Source organism: Dicentrarchus labrax, unplaced genomic scaffold (genome assembly GCF_905237075.1).
Source record: "Dicentrarchus labrax unplaced genomic scaffold, dlabrax2021, whole genome shotgun sequence".
In the NCBI taxonomy this organism is placed as follows: Eukaryota; Metazoa; Chordata; class Actinopteri; family Moronidae; genus Dicentrarchus; species Dicentrarchus labrax.
The window spans coordinates 20,189,884-20,207,362 of NW_026136712.1; the positions used below are offsets into that span (position 1 = coordinate 20,189,884).

At 39.5% G+C, this 17,479-nt stretch overlaps 1 protein-coding gene across 1 annotated transcript in view; it reads right to left on the bottom strand.

Annotated features, from left to right (window-relative positions):
* The window catches only part of myo1d (myosin 1D), a 102,920-nt gene that overhangs the window by 32,887 nt on the left and 52,554 nt on the right, over positions 1-17,479 (bottom strand). Inside the window, exons 17-20 of the mRNA XM_051417097.1 lie at positions 6,959-7,182; positions 6,055-6,193; positions 5,289-5,393; positions 4,983-5,096 (exon numbers count right to left, since the gene is read on the bottom strand). Coding sequence (XP_051273057.1) covers positions 4,983-5,096; positions 5,289-5,393; positions 6,055-6,193; positions 6,959-7,182 — 582 coding nt within the window. The remainder of the gene's footprint in view (positions 1-4,982; positions 5,097-5,288; positions 5,394-6,054; positions 6,194-6,958; positions 7,183-17,479) is intronic.

Sequence of the window (17,479 nt, forward strand, 5' to 3'; positions counted from 1 at the left end):
TATTTGCTTCAGCTGAACATTACAATCCTATTTTAAAGAGAACAAGGACTGTGGATTTTGTCTTCCATCACTTACATTGAAATTACTTTATAAAAGCATTTCTTCAAAAGCATTTGAAAAATTGTGAACCTTTCCTTTAATACCTTCTGATGTCCCTATCCTTGTCTGTTACACTCTGCTAGACAAGCTGCTCGGTTCCTCCTGAAGATGCAATTCTTTAAAAGCTTATTTAAAAGCTCACAAATACGTTGTTTAAATTAGAAAAAGGCTCAGTGATTTACTAAAACGGGTTCTCAGCAAACGTTACTCAAACAGGAATATATACACATTTGGTGTTCTAGTGTGTATTTACAGCATACTTTTGGAGTATCTTGGATTAAGTCAAAATAAACTACAGTGTGTGTGTTTGGGGTAATAAAGGAACATGTCACCCATTGGCTCACTAATGTGTTGTTAATAGTTTGCAGCTCTATGGCAGGAATAAGATATTTTGGATATACTGACAACACTTAAGTCCCTTTTGATTTGGGGCTTTTCATCAGATTGGTTGACAATAACAAACTATCGAGTATTACCAGACATATACTCTAAGAATGTTACAAATACTTAATTGTTTAGATAAGCAAAAGACACCATTTTTTATGTTTCATAGTTAAAAAGGGGGTTAAAATAGCTGTAAATGTCTCTACCCTCAACTATATCTTTGGTTATACTGTGTGGAGATCTCTGTATGTGCTGTACTAATCTTGTGTCACTGTCATTGTGCAAAAACTGCAAACAACACTATGTGCCCCCCCATCCTCCTCCCACACTGATGGCTTCCCATGTACCTTGAGTATAGGACAGAGCCTCATCCATCAACTCAGAGTGTGTGTGTGAGTGACTCACTCTCTGAATGAACAATAACTAAAAATCTCCTTAACTCATGCTGCTCTCTCTCTCTGCCACCATCTGTCTCAACTCCATCTCCCCATTTCACTTCCAGATGCACTGATACAAGCTTTGGGTGTCCATCTCCAAGCTCTCTAATTCCCTCTTGTCACTTTGTCAGATTGAACACTGGGGTGTCTTGTCACAGTTGTCACTGCACACCAGCCTCATATCTCACTCATTTCACAAGACGACGGGGGCGTACCCGCCTCAGAGATTAATGCATTACACCTTCACTTCCTGTCTTATTTCTTCCTCACCTCCAAGGTCAGCGGTGCGGATAAACGGCGTAAGCAATGTTTGTCATCGCGGCGTGTAATCGGAGAGAAGGTTAGACTAGAAATATCATCAATAGTTTGTTGATTAAAACGCTGCTATCTCTTCTGGCTTTGTTTTCTTAAAAGGGAGAACTGGCAGTCCATTCACCTTCAGCATTAATTAGTTTTGAGTGCGCTCTTTGAACGAGGTCAGGTGTGTAATTGTGACGGTTGAAGAAAGAGTTCAACATTTTGGAAAATAGGCTTACTGTATCGATCTGTGCTCTTTTCAAAGCCACCAGAATCCTTTGACAAGAACAGTAATTTTACCTTGCAGAACGAGGGAGTTGCTGGTCTGCCGCCTTGATTGCTTGGTTTGTTTGTGTTATTGTGTGACTTTGGTGTTTTAACATGTCATTTCGTTAGTTGCTACAGAGGCAGCGGTAGACCAGAAAATCCTGTGTGCTGCGAGGTAAAATTCCTTTTTTTGTCAAAGGAGTGTGGTGATTTCTGAGAGCAATATAAATGCTTCAGTTTCCAGGTGGAAAGCGCTGTTTGACGGCAAGATAAGGCAGTAAAAATGCTCTAACGCTAGCGTACACTTAAACTAACATTGATTTTTTTTAGGTGGCTAAAAAAACGTTTTATTGCTGCCCCCATCCACAACAATGCATACTTAGCTTCCGTGCTGGTGCTTCTCCAAATTGGGGGCGTGTTGACCGCCACGCATCTAATGCAGGTAATGCACTGGTGATGAATAAGTACCTCATAAAATGCTACTTAAAAGAAAAAGGAACTACCTCTTTAAAGAAGAAAACAAGTGAGAACAGCGTGGTGGTTTCTACTGAAGGAATTAGTGCTGGAAATGAAAATGTGCATTATGCTAAATTAACCACATGAGCTGCTGTACTAGGCTACAACAAATTACCCCTTAAAAATGTTTTTTACCTGGTGTTTATTGGCGACCGGCCTTCATTTGTTCATCACTGGCCACACCATGACTATAATATTGACCATCATTTGAATGCTGGCTTTAAAATGAGAATTTACTGCATTACGGATGCTAACAGAGAGTTAGACGAGCAGATTGACACATTATATGTCTTTTCAATTCAGTCAATTAATTTAAATCCGTAGCTGGCATAGAGCAGTGAATGTATGTGCTTTCTTTGGATTTTTATTTATATGTGGAGGTCCTTGGCCTGATTGTTGTACTGTCTGTTGGATAATTTTTGTTTGTTAAACAATCTTGTTGATGCACATGTTGATTTTCTTTGTTTATGTATTTATCATTATGTACTGTAATCAAGGCATCCTTACAAAAGAGAGCCTGCTCTCCTCGGCACTCCCTGTTCAAAAAAAGGTTCATAAAGTGTCTGTTAAATATGAAGCTACAGCCAGGAGACGGGTTAATTTAGCTTAGCATAAAGACTGGAAACAGGGGGAAACAAAATCTGCCAACTTATCTATGTTGTTCCACACCAAAACCAAATAATTAAGACAAAAGGTTTTATGGTGACTTCCTGTAGTCTTTGCCAGTTGCCTGGGAACCTCGCGATGACGACAAGAGACCAGGAAGTCCTATGAGATTGGTATTGATCTTCTAACTCTCAGCAAGAGAGCAAATAAGCACATTTCGCCAATCAATAATCAAATGTCTTCCTCTAACCAGGTTTTAAAAAAATGACAACCACAGCTTCTTATGAGGAATCAATTGCTAATTTGTGAGAGAAGATTTAAGAAAAGAAGAGAACATTTAAAAAAGAAATTCAACCTCAAATGCAACTGATTTTTGCTGGTATAAAAAAACAAAAAACAATTAGCATAAAGCTGACAAACACACACAAACACACACATTTGCCATGGAAACAGCCTGATGTGCTGTGTGCAATGCTGTGTGCGTGAAGAAGCCTTAATGGGCCTATCACTGTGTGAATATGAATTAAACCAGCCAATTGTAGAGCCCAATGAGATTTTGCATATCATTGTTGCCACATGATAACGGGCTGGTGGGAAATCAGAGATAATACTGTAACCTCTGCACAGCTTCCCTGTGTTCTGGTGTCTTACTGTACAACATTAACATTTCTAATAAAAAGCATCAAGCTGGGTGATTAATGATTATTGTCAGTAATGATGAATCTGATGAATATTTTTCCTATTAATCAAAATAATCTTTTGATGAATCAAACTTCAAGATAATTAATGATGATAACATTTAAGAAGCTGCAACCACCAAACATTTACTGTATTCGCTTGCTAAATGACTTTAATGGTCAGTTGGTTATGACGATGAATTTTGACTAATCAATGAATCAACTGATTATGTATAGTCTTGAGAAAGCTTGTATCTGGAACTTTTACTTTTTACTTTTTGTAATTACTAACCATTTTTTGCAGGATGGAAATGAACTCACTGTAATTCCACCCTGTGTTCAACCCCTTCCCTGAAACTGCAAATCTGAGGTATATAATTAAAAATTTCTATTAGCCTGAGCAACATGTAGTACTCTACAATATGCACTAATTTATATAAATTTAAACCATGGTGTATGAGAAGAATGTTAAATATAATCTCATTAATGCACTAAGTCTTCAATAATTAAAGGAGGCAATTCATACATTCGACTGGAGTAGGCTGTGAGAGATCTGATATACTGCATGGTCTCTGTATAATGAGGTAACCATTGTAATTACACTTGGCCAGAAGTAGTATGGTCCATATCAAACAGTTAATTGGAACAGAGTTTAAATTACTGCTGGTCGTCCCCACATTTCTCAATATCTCTTTTACCAGATGAACCTGCTGATTATTCAAACTAACCACGGAGAAGCAGCATTAAGTTACCATCCAACAACCTTTACATTTACAGTTTCAAATGTTTTTATGTTCTCCACTGCCTTTGACTGAACCCAAAGTTTCCTACTTGCACTTATGTTTTAACTTATTGTGTACTGATTTATAAAGTTTTGTCTTTTTAATTCACTTTAAAATGGTTTCAGTCCCCTTTTTGTGATTTAATGTTTTATTATTATTTATCTCTTTTTAGGTTTTAAATTCTTTCTGCAATGAAGTGGTGACTTGTGAGCTGTTCAATTATAGCAAAGTTGGAAACATAAACACAATATGAGTATTTAAACTTAGTTTTTTGTTATTTCCAACCCTAAAAAAAACCTTCTTGACTTCTGATAACTTATGGGGGTCCAACTTGTGAACCACTTATGTAAAGCGCCTTCATTTCCCTTTGCGTATGAATAACTGCCTGAATTTGCTGCCAATAAAACAGTCAAATGTTAAAGCATCAGTATGATTAGATGGTTGTTTCTTTCAGTGTCTCTGTTTACAAAAGATTAATGGAGGCAGCGAAACATAATCTGTCAAAAGCTACATTTGGTCACCTCACATTCATCTTCATCTTCCTCATATATGAATCAGGCTATACTTGTGCTGAATCGACAGCTAAAACTCTTGTGCTTTTAGTAGCTGATCTTGAGGTAACATGATTTATGACGTTTCATTTTGAAGTTACCCAAGTGTGTAACATGTAATTCAGTTCAAATCAAAAGCAATTCTGCATAAACCATTCTCATTCTGACCCACATTGATCAACTACACATGAAACAGTGTTTTATGGATCTGCATCTAGAAGATCTCTACTTCTCTTAATCCAATATGTGTAGCCTTGTTGGGAATCTGCACTAAAATTCTACAACACCTGTGTCTAATGAGCCGCCCTCTGTTTACCCCCCTGTGTTTGTAATAAAGGAGGCTGTTAACGGAATGGAGTGCCATACGTTGTAGAGGGGGATGCTCTTCATAGGTTTATACTGCTTCAGGGGGTCCATCTTGTACAGGTGGCGGTCAGTGATGAGCACAGCCCGGTCCTCCGCCTTGTGGAAACGGTTGATCTGGGAAACACAAAGCTCCTCATTAGTTACCCCACAGGATAAGTGCACACAGACACACACACATGTAAACACCCTGCAGGGCGACTGAGCAAACCAGGAGCAGTTGGGTTTGTTTGTTTGTGCAGGCAGTTACATGTTGTGACTGTGTGTGCATGTGGTTAGCGGTGGATAAATGCTCTAAAAACCTCCTACCTTTCGCACGTTGCATGAGAACAAGACTCTCATGAATTTGTCTTTCCGCTGCAGTTCGCTGGAGACCAGTGTGAAGGATGAAGCTGTGTCAGGGCTGTCTCGCTTCTGTTGTGCACAAGAAAACCCCAGAAAACTTGTTTAAATAATGATTTGTTCATCATTGGGCAGGGAAATAAACCAGATCTGGAAAACTAATGATACTAGGAATTTAATAAACCAAAGATTTTAATTAATACATTTTCTGAATCCAGTATAATTTAAAGTTCAACAGTTTTGGTAGTATCCCTTATAGCTATCGCAGTAAATGTGGAATTTATTACAATATAGAGGTAAAGAGATTTACAGTGGGTATTATTTGACATTTTTAGATACTGCTGATAAAATACATGACCTTCAATTCTGATACAACAAAACGTTTTTCTATAAAAACCCTTTTTCATTTAAACAAATTAGCCAGCTAATGTTAAATGTCTAAACACAAGTAGCCGTACAATAAAGTGCCTAACAAATGAGTCTAAAATGGGCAACATTTTGATTTCAATCAGGAACTATCTGATCAAAGAGTAAGTAAACAAGATTATCACAGTTATCACAAAGAAGTATTGATGTTCAATATACAGCTCTAATATAGATTTTAGAGACACAAAACCAGCTGACACACAGGGACAGTAATCTGTACAATATGTCTTTGTTTTCTCTGTTGCTGTGTTTGTTTTTTCCTTCCAATATATAAAGACACACATTTTACTGTACCCCACCCACTCACCAGGTAGTTTCCTTCCCAGGCCCTCTGTAGACCCAAGTCGGCCCTCTGGCCCTTCAGGGCCTCCAGGCTGGCTACCTTGGCCCTCACCTGCAGGGCCTCCTCTGGAGAGAGGCCTTTGATCAGTGTCCAAGCCCACCACCTGGAGGTAAACACACACGCACACACACACACACACACACACACACACACACAACACACACGAGAAAAGTAAGAACAGAGGAAATCGACTTTTCTTCATCATGGTTACTGCACAAGGCCTTGATAGTTAGGTCAGCGGGAACTGCAGGAGACCCCAGCTGTACTGTACTTATTGACCTTCCACTCACACATCCTGACAGCCAACATCATTCTCTAGGAAGGCTATTTTCTTCCTGTGCCCAGCTTCAAATAGAAAAAAGCAAACAAACAGACGTTGGGATGAAAGCTAGTGATGAGTCTTTGATGGAGGAAGAAAAATCAATGCCCAGTGTGAGCCCAAGGCAGAAGGAAACATGTGTAAGTTGCTTCAAACGGACTCATCTGGATGTAAAACAACACTTGAGGCCATGCGCTCTCTCCTGCGTTTGGGGTCAGATCCACTTTTAGTTCGGCCAATTTAGGAAAGTGGTTTTCTTCAAAAGAAAGCAATTTTAAACATTTTCTTTCAACAGGCATTTTCTTTCAACAGGCTTTGAATTATATACATAATTGAGAATGTGTGGCACATTGTTAAACTTTTAAATGCAGTTTCACTATTACTACTTTATATTTGAATTGTTTGAAATGGAAGATAATTGACCCCACAGCACAAACACAGCAGTTTGTTGTGTTTGTGTATTTGAAGAGAAGCAAGAACCTTTGTTATGAATCTTGAAGTTGCAGCAGGTAGACAGCAGTCACATTTAAAGTTATTTTGCCTGAGTACCTGTTATAGATGCTTCTGAGTGCATCTTCAAACTTGCGCAGGACTTTGGGGGGCGTGGGCCACTTCACATGCCTGCCGTAATCCTTCATTGATCGGACATTTTTGAAGCGGCGGTTGACTTCTCGGATGTAGGACTTGACCTTGTAGCGTCGGTAGGCCTGCAGGATGACGAGTGCCGCTCTCATCCGCCGGTATCGCATTCTCGCTATGGTGCCCCTCCACACCTGGAGACACAGGACAACAAAATGAAAATGTAGGTATCTGTAAGTGATAAAGCTACTGTAGATAACGCATTCTGTATTGTCACACGCTGGGAACACAACTGCTGCAACGCGGGGTTCTTGAACAACACGTTCTGTACTGGTCACATTAACATCTGGGAAGTCAGATTATAAAAAGGAATGGTTCAAATTGAAGCAGCACAGGCTGAGGTATCCTGACTTTTCAATCTCCTTTAGCATTCAAGCTCTTGCAAGGCTGAATCCTTCGTTTCCCATGATACAAATTATGGCATATTTTCATTAGATCCTATGTCTTCTACTGTACACTTGCATGCTACCCTACTCTTCTTTGTCTTGTTAACTGAGAAGCTACATTACTGTCTACAGTCACCAAGCTGCTTTGTGAGGCTACAATGGTCATTGTATAGAAACTGTAGAGATAGATGAACCAAAATAATGGACAGATTGACATTTTGACCTGATGATAGCAGTCAGGAGATCACCAAAGGTCAAAAAGACCATGAATGTATGCACCAAATTGCATTGTAATCAATTTCACTCTGGCGTTAAAGTCATTTGGATACATAAACTTGGATTCATAAAGGTTTAGACAAAGTTTTGTGCCACCCATCTTGTAGATATTTCACTGAAAAAACTAAATATTCGCCCTGTTGTTAATAGAAGAAAAGTCAGGGGATCACCAAAGTTGCTAGAATTCATCCTCTGGGTCACTGTAAATCTTTGTACAAAAGGTTATAGAAATCCATCTAACAGTTGTTGAGATATTTTATGTGGACCAAAGTAATAGACAAATTGAGCGTCATTGCCATCCTTTCAGCCGCGCCGCTAGCGGGGCTAAAAATTGGTCTACAAGCTCAGGCTTTGTGATAACATGATGACAACATCAGGGGTTATTTCCTCAAACTTGACAAAGCTCCTCCAGAGCCACACAGGACATTACACAATACATTTTTTTTAATCCAAAAAATACCTGAACAAAAGCTACCTGAACATTTTAAAAAGACACCTGAACCAAAAATGGTAAATAAATGGCTCATTTATAAAGGGATTTTATCCAAATCACTTTACGATTAGCCATTTATCCATTCACACACACACACACACACACACACACACACAGACACACACATGGCAGGAAGCTACCATGCAAGGTGCTGGCATGACCATTGGGATTCAGTGTCTTGCTCAAGGACATTTCGACATGTGTGTCAACCCTGTGATTAGTGGACGACCCGCTCTACCTCCTGAGACACGGCTGCCCCACCCAGGAACCGATCCATATCAGACCCGGTCCAAAATGCAGTAGACCCGAACAGAGCCAAACAGAGACAGAGAACACGAACATCGACAGCAGCATGACGAGCAGCTGTGGGCGAAGAACAACAGCACGTCATTTTCACAGCACACACTGTTTCTCTCACCTCAAAAACCACATCTTTCTCTTGTGGTGATGATAATGGACCGCATAATTAGAGTCCACTTGGATGTACTCAGGTAAGAGACATATTACCACAAAAACCCAGAGACACAGGGCAATAAAACAGAACCGTACTGTACCAGAACATTTGGACCTAGTCTGACTCAAGTGTTGGGTTGCATCTTGGTTACGAAGAACTGAGAGAAAACTGATCTTTATGTGTGTAAGCATAAAGTACTGGGGGAACTTTACTAAAGCAGAAGGGATGAGGGGATATTTAGAGCTGCTGTATCTAGATTTCTTTTACTTATTTAGTGGGATATCCATCACTAACTGGGCTATTTTTAAGGTCTCATGCACCAGTGGTATGACCTCTGCATGGAAATCATAAAATATCGAGCGATGAATATATTTATAACTATAAATACAGCTGAATGTTGCTATAATAGCTCATATATAAATGTGTATTTCAATGTGTCACACTGCTGATTTTCCTCATTTACAATTATACAAAGAGTTTTTTCATTACTCATCATTAGAATTCACATTGCTACATATTTGTTTGTTATACATAAGTACTTGTAATGTTTGAATAACATGGACTAGAATGAGGGCTTAATTAAGGACCCCCAAGCCTGCCTGTAACTATACATAGGTTGAGTGGCTATCAGACCCTCTAAAACATGAATAATAGATGTAAGTGGGACCCCAGGGAATCATAACTCCTGATCCGCCCTCACTAAAATCACCACCATATGCTCCCCTTTTACTGTATTCTCTCCCTTTCTTACACACAACTTCTCAATTATTTACACATTTATTGGACTATGTTGTACCAAAATAATCCTAAATAATCAGTAATGGAGCGTATTTAGTGTCACAGACTGAAGAGTCACAAATTAAAGGAAAATACTGCACAGTGCGCTGCAGGCTCACTTCTGGATATCGTCTAACTGTGATGCAAAGTAATCATGGAGATCAATTTAATCTTTCAAAGTGTGGGGGTGGCCCGAAGGCAAAGAAAAGGATTTCCTGCTTTTGCATATTAAAACTGTGGAGGAGGCCGTGGTGTAATGATTTACAGGGAAGAAGATAAGTCATGCACCACTGGAATATGGAAGCAGCAGATTCATTCATGTCGTTTCAAGCTGATATAACCACATCAGCTGCATATACGTTTAAAATGTACTTTAACATTATTTCAAGTAAAGTATTTTAAGTGAAGTGTCACTTTCTGACAACAGGAATATAGCATGGAGCCACCTCCTCTGGAGACTGGAAAGAGGGTGGCCTTCTGAAGAGGCTGAATCACACTGAAATCAATAAAAGAAGGCCAGTCAGCCATCTAAATCACCAAGCCAGCTGGGTTGCACTGTGTTTCTCAGAAAAGTAAGATTTATTTTGGACCTTTTTAAGCCCTAAAGTTTATGTAATCATGTGTTATATGTCCAGTAATATTAGATAAGCCCTATCGGACTAAAAAACTGACAAATCTGTCCCCTAGGATGTCAACTGATATAAACTAAAGCCCACTGGCCCAGTTTTTGTGCATAAAATCTCAGATTCTTCAATGGTTTCTGTTAATTATTACAAATATAATGTTCACTTTCACAGAAATTACATATCAGATCAGAAAGCACAGACTCCTTCCCTTATCCTTTGTCCAAGTCTTTGTAACACGTCTGTTGCTGCTATCCAGAGTTAGGGTTCAATTCACACACTTCTACAGCTAAATTACTAATCAAAAACCTGAAACATTAATTAATCTTACATCTGAAAACAGGGCTGTTTTTCTTAGCTCATAAAAAGCTTGTATTAATGTCTATTTGTTGTTGTATTTATGTCTAAATACTGTATATACTCCGTGATTTATCTATGTTTATGCAACGCGACAAACATCTACCCAGGTATAAAAATAGCTCCTCTAATGCTGTGTTACTGTAAGTCTCAAATGGTGCTTCTCTGGCAAAATGGCAGTTGACGACCTCTTCCTTCCATGCCGCACTGTCTCTAATACATAATGGATGAGAGTGAGAAAAGAGGAGCGACTACATATTCATCACTAATCGACCCCTGAGATGACTCTTCCACAGGCTCAGGGTGACAGCGGTGGGTGGAATGAAGGGGTTTTTACTGCCTGCCCCGACTGCAGCGGGCGTAGTTGTCTCTGTGAACAAGGTTAAAAGTTACCTTCATTTATATTCAGAATGTATTCTGAGTGTTACAGTAAATGAGACAGAGTTTTAAGAGCAGGCAATGGGTCAAACACTGCTGTCAAAATGGCCCCGGTGTAAAAGGTAGACTATGAGTGGATTTAAATTAGAATTTGAGCCTTTTGAAGTTAGTCAATACAAAAATATGTGGGAATATACCAATATGTTCTGAGTGGACAGTGCATGGCACTCTTTTTCATGTTTCATAACACTATTTTATGCAATTCTTCATTCATCCATTTTCTATTAAGTGTTTCGTTCTAATCTCTGCCAGGATTTTACTCACATACTTGTTGAAAATATTATTTCCTGTTTATGCCATGACTCAGAAAAAAGGTGGCTAACCCACACAGTATCATTTCATATAAACAAAACAACTACATAGCATACCTTCACTACAAAAAAGTCATTTGTGTGGAAAAGTCAGTTATTACCAGAAAAAAGAAAACAGAAGAAAACGTTATTTGCACTATGTTTAGCAGTGATTTAAATATATGGATAGTGGCTTTAAGCTGCTGAGGATGAACAGGATCCTTGTAGGTGTTAGAGGGCTTAAGGTCGACTATTATTGTGGTGGTACAAATTGATGTAGCACAATAACAGACAGATATTACATTATCTGGCTTTACAGTGCTATAATTACACATTCGCTCATTCACTCTGTGATATACAACAGTGATATGGAGGTTAGCCTCGTTTCACCGCTGAATACTGTATGAGACTATTGCTGTGCAATCAATAGCATTCTTTCATTCACTGTGACATAAAGCAGAGGTTGAGGTGAGCAGATGGTTGCAGATACATTCCTAACTGTGTGTTACTGAAAGAATTATTACAGTGCTTTTCTTCAACTTGCTTAAGGTTGTCTTCGCTATCACAAATCTCCTTCTGCTACAGAAACTTGTACAGTTCTTGCCTGTGGCATTTCTGTTGCAGACGTAGCCCCCCTTAGGGTGGTAGTAATACCAATATCAATACTGATACTTAAACTTTTTATTATTTCAAGCCGCCAATGTGTTTCTGAATACATTTCCACTGCTGCCAAATGATGCTGATTGCTGAACATTACAATGTATTCATTATACCACTATGTTAATTATGTCAAAACACAAGACAGATATGAAAGGAGAATTAACATTAATCTTCACTGCGTGAATTCTATTAATCAATGCGGTGAATGCTGCACACAGCGGCAGCAGAGAGTGTTTGTGTGCTCAGAGTGTGATCTAACAGAAGACAAAACCATGTTTATTATTGGTGGTGACCCGCCTGACACTAGTATTGCTACTAAAAACCATAATTAGTATTGGTAGTATTAATACTCTAAGTATTGATCTGCCCATCCCCACCTGACCCCTACCTGTAGTTACAGTTTTGAAAAGGTGCATTTCAGCTCAGTAAGACAGACAGACAGACAGACAGACAGACAGATGTTTTATGTCTTTGCTGCAACCTGTTAGTGGGCATTAATAAATGCAGTTTGTGATCTAGTTTTTTTTTTTTTTTACAATTTCTTCTTTTTTTTAAGTTCTACTTTTAAGAATTGTCTAATAAGAATTAGATTTCTACTTGTTTATTTGCATTTACACTTTTCTTCATTAGTGCATTAAAATATTGGCCAGAAGTTGTTTAACATTAGACAATTTACCTGAACGTTTTCACTCGAAGTGTTAACTTGATATTTAGTGTAATATTAAGATATTTATTCATTATTAGTAGACGCATTTCCCTTTAAAAAAAACCCCATATATATATATATATATCTTTTTTAATCAATTATTGATTGGTAGTTGTATCCAGTGATGTTGTTTCATGTTGTGAATTTTGTCCATGAGCAAAATGTTGTAGCTCTAATAAACTCAGTGCTGACAGTGTGGGAATTGTACAAAGATCTTATCAGTGAAAATCTGTCATACATACAGTATTAAACATTCATCTAATTATATCCGAACCAGTGAAACTCTAGAATTTACTAAATTTAGTTCAATCTAAATTAAATTAGTCAGCATATAAACCACTACTGTGACTCCCCCTCCCCCATACAGACACAGTGTCCCAGCCCATATGTGCTCACATGATATACTGAGTAACAAAGAAAAAAGTGGCCAAATTGGATTTTCAGTGAGAGCTCAGTTAAGATGTTGCCTGCATAATATCCACATGGTGCACGGGCCTATGCCAGATCAACAACTGTGTTTATCTAAGCTACAAATCACTAATTAAATTGTAAACGACTGGGGCTGGAGGTGAGAAGCAAAGCAGGAGGAAAAAAGGCCATAAAGGAACAATGAATCAAATAACGGCAGACATAAAATGTCTCCACTGTCTTCGGAGCCTCATTAAGGTGTGTGACAGGTGGAAAGCGGCGAGAGGTTAGAATTACGATGGGGCCATCCAGCCGCTCCCTCGCAGGCACGAAACACCATAAACACATTTTCTGCTTCTCCAACATCGAAGCAGACTGGCTGTGATGACGCTGGTGAGCTGATGAAGATGACACTCGGGGGAATGTGGATAAATCAGGCCAATAACAAGGCCCCTGACGGTCTGCCCCTTACTCTCCTGGCCAATAAAGCCATCTGATCATCCTTTTAGAGACTCTGCCATCATGGAGGCTGCCCTCACCACGTTCCCGGGCCTGGGATTTACGAGCTCATCAAAGCCAGATTGGGGATCTTTCGTCGCAACAAAGCGGGACAGATTGCTGGGGTTTTATTTGGGTTTGAAATGCACACTGGGTAAAAGCATTCACAAATCACATGTGCCAGGGCAACTGGTGAGAGCTGGAGGGTTTCGGTTCAGATGTTGAACATGAGCAGGACACAGATTTTTACTGGCCACTGAATGTCTTTAATCAAGTATTGGGGCTCTACTAAAAGGCCATTAACTGAACTGCAGTGTTGGCAATTTAAAAAGCTCAATATAAAAACACACAAACAACCCTCCACCTCGTTGTCATCTAGAGGGGGAAAAAGCATGTCCGAATTCCGACATGGAAAGACAGATAGGCCGGTCTGCACCATTGACACACTTGACTGCAACCCACTGCTGAACGCCTGAGTTTCCACATCCTCTGGGGATATTGAGCTGGTTTTCCAGTGACATGCTCGATGCACACGTTGGGCGGAGGGGGGCGGAATCAAGAGTGTGTGACACAATTTAGTGAGGCTGCAACGTGCTCGGACCACAGGCTGTCACAGGGAGCCATCGGGCCAAGGCACAGGCCAACAGTCATTATCATAAATCAATAAAGTGCTCGGGTGAGCAGCACACACCCACCAGTAACACTAAGACCACTATACTGACACTGATTCTCATTCCTTCAATCGTGACTCCCAGCATTTGGTTATTTTACATTTTTAGCTCCGGGCTTATGATGTGAAAGTGTTCAAGCTGATCTTGAATAAGGTCTGATCAGAAGGGACAGTATTGAAGATTAAATTGAATGACTCTGGGTGGCCCATCCATCAATTAGATGGGACTGGACTAAATAGATTGGAAGAATATTGCCAATGGTCAGCAGTATACGCTTAAAGTAACACACATCATTCCAGAGTTTGAAGGACAAGCAATAAAATCAGCTTACCGAAGTGACAAAGCAGTAATATAGTATACTATGCATCCACTAAAACCAGTATGCCAGTATGTAAAAGAAAGCTAGACTTTACAGCATCACATTGTACACAGGTTATCTATAATCAGCAGAGACGGTTTGTATTTATCATTAGTGCTATACAACACAATATATACACAATGGGCTTCAATGGGTGTTCCCCTTTTCTTAATAACTAAGAATCTTAAATATCTATAGTTAGAGCTGGTGAGAGCTGAAACTGCTGATAAAGTCAATTATGTTTATTCCTCCATAGCTCTACTAGTGGTCCAAAACTCATATTTTTATAAACAGTTTTCAGTAATTTTTTTAAAGCAAAATGCAATGACTTCAGAGGTTTCAGCTCCTAAAATGTGAAAATTTGCAGATTTCTTCAGCTTCTATGGTAGTAAAGTAAATAATAAGTTTGACTGTTAACAAATCAAGCATTGTAAATTTGTTATTTTTTATTATTTTCCCCAATTAATTGAGAAAATAATGAGCAGATTTATTGATCGTGAAAATAATCATTGTCAGTCAATGTTTTTCTTTATCATTTCTTTATTACTTTGTGTGGGTTTCTATAAGCATCCAGTTATTTACAGTATATAGGTGAGGTTTTATTTTAGTAATTTTATAAAATCAATTTATTTTCATCTGCTATGAAAAATGGCCAATAATATTATTAATATTATTAATATAAAGTATTTTGGTAATTGTTTAGCCTTTGTTAGACAGGAAACAGTGAGTGACAAGGACTATGGAGATGGGGGTCAGCATCCTAAAACCTTAGAGCACAAGGGCGCCTGTTTCTGTTGTAACTGTTACTCAGAATGAAAACTGAAAATAAAAAGGGTTTTGGGAGGATTTGGAGGCTAAAATCTAAAAAAGAAATCAGTAAACTTTGGCAGCGAACCTCATGTCAGTTGCCATGGAGAGAGGCCCGTGGTTACAGTTTTTATACTTGCCAAAAGGTGTCATGAACCGTGGGATATTTTTAGGCTTACCGCATTGAAAGAAAGCACAAATTCAGTCGATTCTGTAGCCTTCATACAAATGTTCTGAAATTAGGCTTTTCTTTGAAAACTGATAACATTACAAGGACAGCTGAACGATCAGTATAATCCGCACTTAATACAAACAAATTAAGCTTCGTTCACAAGAACAGTCACGTGTCTTGTATTATAAGAAAATAGCACTTAGGTCACAGAATGAATGGTAACACAATATAACAAAGGATAATTGGGATTAAGTAAAAGATAGAAGAAAATGTATCGACTTTCCAAATCACTACTTTCCTGAGGACAGAAGAAGGACATTTCCTCTCTTCAAAATCCAACTGTATGATTGTAACAAAAAAGTTAAACCACCCTCCTTTGATCCGCTGTGTTCTCAACCATTGAGGTTTTTGTGGAGGTGATAGCCTTGGATGATATCTAAAACACTTTGCAGGTTCAGAGGGGATCAGAGGATTAGAGATCATGTTTCTGCTGAGGTCTAGCAGGAGACAGATCAGTTCTGGACAGTTAAGCAGAGAAGAGGCAGTGCTAGCCTTGCACTAAGTAGCCTGTTATTCTCAAGAGGGCTGCACAGAGCTATCCACAGATTACTCCCTTTTCACATCAGTAAGATTCTCCAACCCTTTCCTCCAGTAAGATTTTATTTATTTATTGCTTTACAATTTATTGCCTCAAGACGTGAGTCATCCACCAATAAACAATACAAATTAATAAAAACAGGACTTCTTATCCTTTTTAGACGTTTTCATTTAGCTCCTGCTCAGATAAACCCCCTCCCCATGGCTGGGCTGACTACCCAAGACATAACACTCGCCAAGTCTGATAAACCTACTGCTACACAGAGACTATGTAAAGCTTTGGAAAGCAATTAAGGCGGTGGTTCAGAATACACGAGGGGGGAGTCTCTTCTCGTCATCGTTGCTCCGCTGACAAGCGCAGACAGTTAATGTGATGTGGATGGCTGAGCCTGAATTTATGAAATATTCATTTTAACACACAGGGAAGGTGGGGGTGGCCTATGTATAATTTATAACATCTGTATTTGTGTTGGATTGTGTGCCTTTTTTTAGCTATTGTTCTGGTTGCCATTCCCCAAAGTGGTAATGATTAGATTGCTCTGTACAAGGTAGAGATTTCAGTGTTGTCGATGGAGGATCGCACACAGGAGGATGCAGAGCAATCACTGGTAATGCACCCAGGCCTGATTGCAATACATTTCAGGTTGGGCGGATTGACTGGGTGAAGCACCACAATAGGGGAAAGATGAGGTGAGTAAGAGCACATGAAGAAAGGACGGAGGGCTGGAGAGACCAGCAGGATTAAACTGAGCTGTGAAGGAGCCTCCTCCCCTCCTCCTGCCCCCAACCCTTTCCTCCAGCTACTCCCCCTCCCCAAAGGAGGAGAGGTTATGGTTATTTTAAAGGGCTAAAATGAGAGTGCAGCTTCAGAAAAACACAATATTCTCCAAATCTGGACAGGCAGTGGCACTACAAGGGGGCCACTCAACCTGACTTCAGGAAGTGTGCACATCCACAGATTTTTAGCTGTTTGATGATGGGGCAAGCTAAGTGGTTTTATAATAAATCCATGAGGCAAACGGAGGGACAAGAAGTGTGTCTGAGCCTCAGTCATAGGCTGACAGTCCTGGCACTGTGGTCCTTACTGGCATAAGGCAGTGTGGTGTGCCAGGTGCTGATAAGGGGATTGCTTGGCACAGCAGATCAGACTCAGGCTGGGATGTTTGTTTGAGTAACAGCATGACACTAGATACAGGAGTCAATGCTGCTGTCACACCACTATTTGATTTTGTGTGTCACTGAGTGCATATAGCATGAGTGAGCCTGCCTGTGAGAAGCACATTCTGCATGCGTGGCCTTAACATTGACAGAGAGCAAGATTAAATACGCCTGCTCCGACACCTCTGCGGTGCTGTGATGTTTGTTTTGGTGGAAAAGCTGTGATTCCTCTGGGCTTTCCCTTCATTATCAAAGCCTGCTTATCCTGGGAGATACAAGATAAGATTCTCCTGAGGGAGAGG